Below are 4,000 nucleotides of genomic sequence, written 5' to 3'. Positions count from 1 at the left end.
TGGACTGCGAGGCTGTCGATAGAGGAGGAGAACTGGTTGCTTCTGTTTCAGAAGTTGAAGGCATAGGAGTGGTCAATGAAGATGTTGTTTCTGTTGGGCTACTAGTTATTGGCTGTGATGTTGAAGTTGCAGATAGCGTTGACTGTGTTGTTGCCTCGGGAGAAGTTGGATGTATTTCTGTTGTATGTGACGTGGGAGCTGTACTGTCTGTAATGGGAGATGTCGGCTTCTTGCTGACTGTGAATGTGAAGTTGGTGAGAAGGTCGTTGCATTTTCAGAAGTTGCTGGAAGTGTTGCCTGTGTTAAAGTGGAGGTTTCTGATGGAACAGAAATAATAGTTGTGGACGGTGAGTCTGTCGACAGAGGACTACCGGATGTTTCTGTTGCAGTTGAGGAAGGTTTAGCCATTGTAACAGAAGTGGTAGTTTCTCCTTGGCTGCTTGTTATTGCTTGTGATGAAGCAGTTGTAGACAGTGTTGAACTGTTTGTCGCATGAGAGGAAGTTGAAATTGACTGGGTGGTCTGCGTTATCGGAGACGTCGTTTGAGTACTGGAAAATGTTGGATTCGGTGATGACTGTGAATGTAATGTTGAGGACAAAGTGCTTGCAGTTTCAAAGGTTTCCGGAGATGTAGCAATTGTGAGCCCTGATGTTTCTGATGACACGAAGTAGAAAGAGTGGACTGCGAGGCTGTCGATAGAGGAGGAGAACTGGTTGCTTCTGTTTCAGAAGTTGAAGGCATAGGAGTGGTCAATGAAGATGTTGTTTCTGTTGGGCTACTAGTTATTGGCTGTGATGTTGAAGTTGCAGATAGCGTTGACTGTGTTGTTGCCTCGGGAGAAGTTGGATGTATTTCTGTTGTATGTGACGTGGGAGCTGTACTGTCTGTAATGGGAGATGTCGGCTTGCTTGCTGACTGTGAATGTGAAGTTGGTGAGAAGGTCGTTGCATTTTCAGAAGTTGCTGGAAGTGTTGCCTGTGTTAAAGTGGAGGTTTCTGATGGAACAGAAATAATAGTTGTGGACGGTGAGTCTGTCGACAGAGGACTACCGGATGTTTCTGTTGCAGTTGAGGAAGGTTTAGCCATTGTAACAGAAGTGGTAGTTTCTCCTTGGCTGCTTGTTATTGCTTGTGATGAAGCAGTTGTAGACAGTGTTGAACTGTTTGTCGCATGAGAGGAAGTTGAAATTGACTGGGTGGTCTGCGTTATCGGAGACGTCGTTTGAGTACTGGAAAATGTTGGATTCGGTGATGACTGTGAATGTAATGTTGAGGACAAAGTGCTTGCAGTTTCAAAGGTTTCCGGAGATGTAGCAATTGTGAGCCCTGATGTTTCTGATGACACGAAGTCGAAAGAGTGGACTGCGAGGCTGTCGATAGAGGAGGAGAACTGGTTGCTTCTGTTTCAGAAGTTGAAGGCATAGGAGTGGTCAATGAAGATGTTGTTTCTGTTGGGCTACTAGTTATTGGCTGTGATGTTGAAGTTGCAGATAGCGTTGACTGTGTTGTTGCCTCGGGAGAAGTTGGATGTATTTCTGTTGTATGTGACGTGGGAGCTGTACTGTCTGTAATGGGAGATGTCGGCTTGCTTGCTGACTGTGAATGTGAAGTTGGTGAGAAGGTCGTTGCATTTTCAGAAGTTGCTGGAAGTGTTGCCTGTGTTAAAGTGGAGGTTTCTGATGGAACAGAAATAATAGTTGTGGACGGTGAGTCTGTCGACAGAGGACTACCGGATGTTTCTGTTGCAGTTGAGGAAGGTTTAGCCATTGTAACAGAAGTGGTAGTTTCTCCTTGGCTGCTTGTTATTGCTTGTGATGAAGCAGTTGTAGACAGTGTTGAACTGTTTGTCGCATGAGAGGAAGTTGAAATTGACTGGGTGGTCTGCGTTATCGGAGACGTCGTTTGAGTACTGGAAAATGTTGGATTCGGTGATGACTGTGAATGTAATGTTGAGGACAAAGTGCTTGCAGTTTCAAAGGTTTCCGGAGATGTAGCAATTGTGAGCCCTGATGTTTCTGATGACACGAAGTAGAAAGAGTGGACTGCGAGGCTGTCGATAGAGGAGGAGAACTGGTTGCTTCTGTTTCAGAAGTTGAAGGCATAGGAGTGGTCAATGAAGATGTTGTTTCTGTTGGGCTACTAGTTATTGGCTGTGATGTTGAAGTTGCAGATAGCGTTGACTGTGTTGTTGCCTCGGGAGAAGTTGGATGTATTTCTGTTGTATGTGACGTGGGAGCTGTACTGTCTGTAATGGGAGATGTCGGCTTACTTGCTGACTGTGAATGTGAAGTTGGTGAGAAGGTCGTTGCATTTTCAGAAGTTGCTGGAAGTGTTGCCTGTGTTAAAGTGGAGGTTTCTGATGGAACAGAAATAATAGTTGTGGACGGTGAGTCTGTCGACAGAGGACTACCGGATGTTTCTGTTGCAGTTGAGGAAGGTTTAGCCATTGTAACAGAAGTGGTAGTTTCTCCTTGGCTGCTTGTTATTGCTTGTGATGAAGCAGTTGTAGACAGTGTTGAACTGTTTGTCGCATGAGAGGAAGTTGAAATTGACTGAGTGGTCTGCGTTATCGGAGACGTCGTTTGAGTACTTGAAAATGTTGGATTCAGTGATGACTGTGAATGTAATGTTGAGGACAAAGTGCTTGCAGTTTCAAAGGTTTCCGGAGATGTAGCAATTGTGAGCACTGATGTTTCTGATGACACCGAAGTAGAAAGAGTGGACTGCGAGGCTGTCGATAGAGGAGGAGAACTGGTTGCTTCTGTTTCAGAAGTTGAAGGCATAGGAGTGGTCAATGAAGATGTTGTTTCTGTTGGGCTACTAGTTATTGGCTGTGATGTTGAAGTTGCAGATAGCGTTGACTGTGTTGTTGCCTCGGGAGAAGTTGGATGTATTTCTGTTGTATGTGACGTGGGAGCTGTACTGTCTGTAATGGGAGATGTCGGCTTGCTTGCTGACTGTGAATGTGAAGTTGGTGAGAAGGTCGTTGCATTTTCAGAAGTTGCTGGAAGTGTTGCCTGTGTTAAAGTGGAGGTTTCTGATGGAACAGAAATAATAGTTGTGGACGGTGAGTCTGTCGACAGAGGACTACCGGATGTTTCTGTTGCAGTTGAGGAAGGTTTAGCCATTGTAACAGAAGTGGTAGTTTCTCCTTGGCTGCTTGTTATTGCTTGTGATGAAGCAGTTGTAGACAGTGTTGAACTGTTTGTCGCATGAGAGGAAGTTGAAATTGACTGGGTGGTCTGCGTTATCGGAGACGTCGTTTGAGTACTGGAAAATGTTGGATTCGGTGATGACTGTGAATGTAATGTTGAGGACAAAGTGCTTGCAGTTTCAAAGGTTTCCGGAGATGTAGCAATTGTGAGCACTGATGTTTCTGATGACACCGATCTAGAAAGAGTGGACTGCGAGGCTGTCGATAGAGGAGGAGAACTGGTTGCTTCTGTTTCAGAAGTTGAAGGCATAGGAGTGGTCAATGAAGATGTTGTTTCTGTTGGGCTACTAGTTATTGGCTGTGATGTTGAAGTTGCAGATTGCGTTGACTGTGTTGTTGCCTCGGGAGAAGTTGGATGTATTTCTGTTGTATGTGATGTGAGAGTTGTACTGTCTGTAATGGGAGATGTCGGCTTGCTTGCTGACTGTGAATGTGAAGTTGGTGAGAAGGTCGTTGCATTTTCAGAAGTTGCTGGAAGTGTTGCCTGTGTTAAAGTGGAGGTTTCTGATGGAACAGAAATAATAGTTGTGGACGGTGAGTGTGTCGACAGAGGACTACCGGATGTTTCTGTTGCAGTTGAGGAAGGTTTAGCCATTGTAACAGAAATGGTAGTTTCTCCTTGGCTGCTTGTTATTGCTTGTGATAAAGCAGTTGTAGACAGTGTTGTATTTTTCTTTAATAATTGTGAAGTTGTAGTGAATGTAGAGCGTGTGGTTATATTTGTAGTTTTTATAGTTTTTTTTATTTTCTGATTTGCATTAGCATATTTCTTTGTATTTGTTATT

The 4,000-nt window shown here is 44.3% G+C and overlaps 1 protein-coding gene across 1 annotated transcript; it reads right to left on the bottom strand.

Moving 5' to 3' along the window:
- Positions 1-1,887: 1,887 nt before the first annotated feature.
- Positions 1,888-3,912, bottom strand: LOC120521627 (flocculation protein FLO11-like). The gene has a single exon (XM_039743118.1). The coding sequence runs from the start codon at positions 3,808-3,810 to the stop codon at positions 1,888-1,890; it is 1,923 nt and encodes a 640-aa protein (XP_039599052.1). The 5' UTR covers positions 3,811-3,912.
- Between the last annotated feature and the right edge of the window lie 88 nt (positions 3,913-4,000).

Source organism: Polypterus senegalus, unplaced genomic scaffold (genome assembly GCF_016835505.1).
Source record: "Polypterus senegalus isolate Bchr_013 unplaced genomic scaffold, ASM1683550v1 scaffold_3103, whole genome shotgun sequence".
NCBI classification, from domain to species: Eukaryota; Metazoa; Chordata; class Cladistia; order Polypteriformes; family Polypteridae; genus Polypterus; species Polypterus senegalus.
Note: the sequence above shows the minus strand (reverse complement) of the source record. Positions and strands in the feature narration are given on the sequence as shown.

Bases quoted from the DNA above. Each gene is read 5' to 3' on its own strand.
- LOC120521627 (XM_039743118.1), bottom strand. From the start codon at position 3,810: ATGGCTAAACCTTCCTCAACTGCAACAGAAACATCCGGTAGTCCTCTG.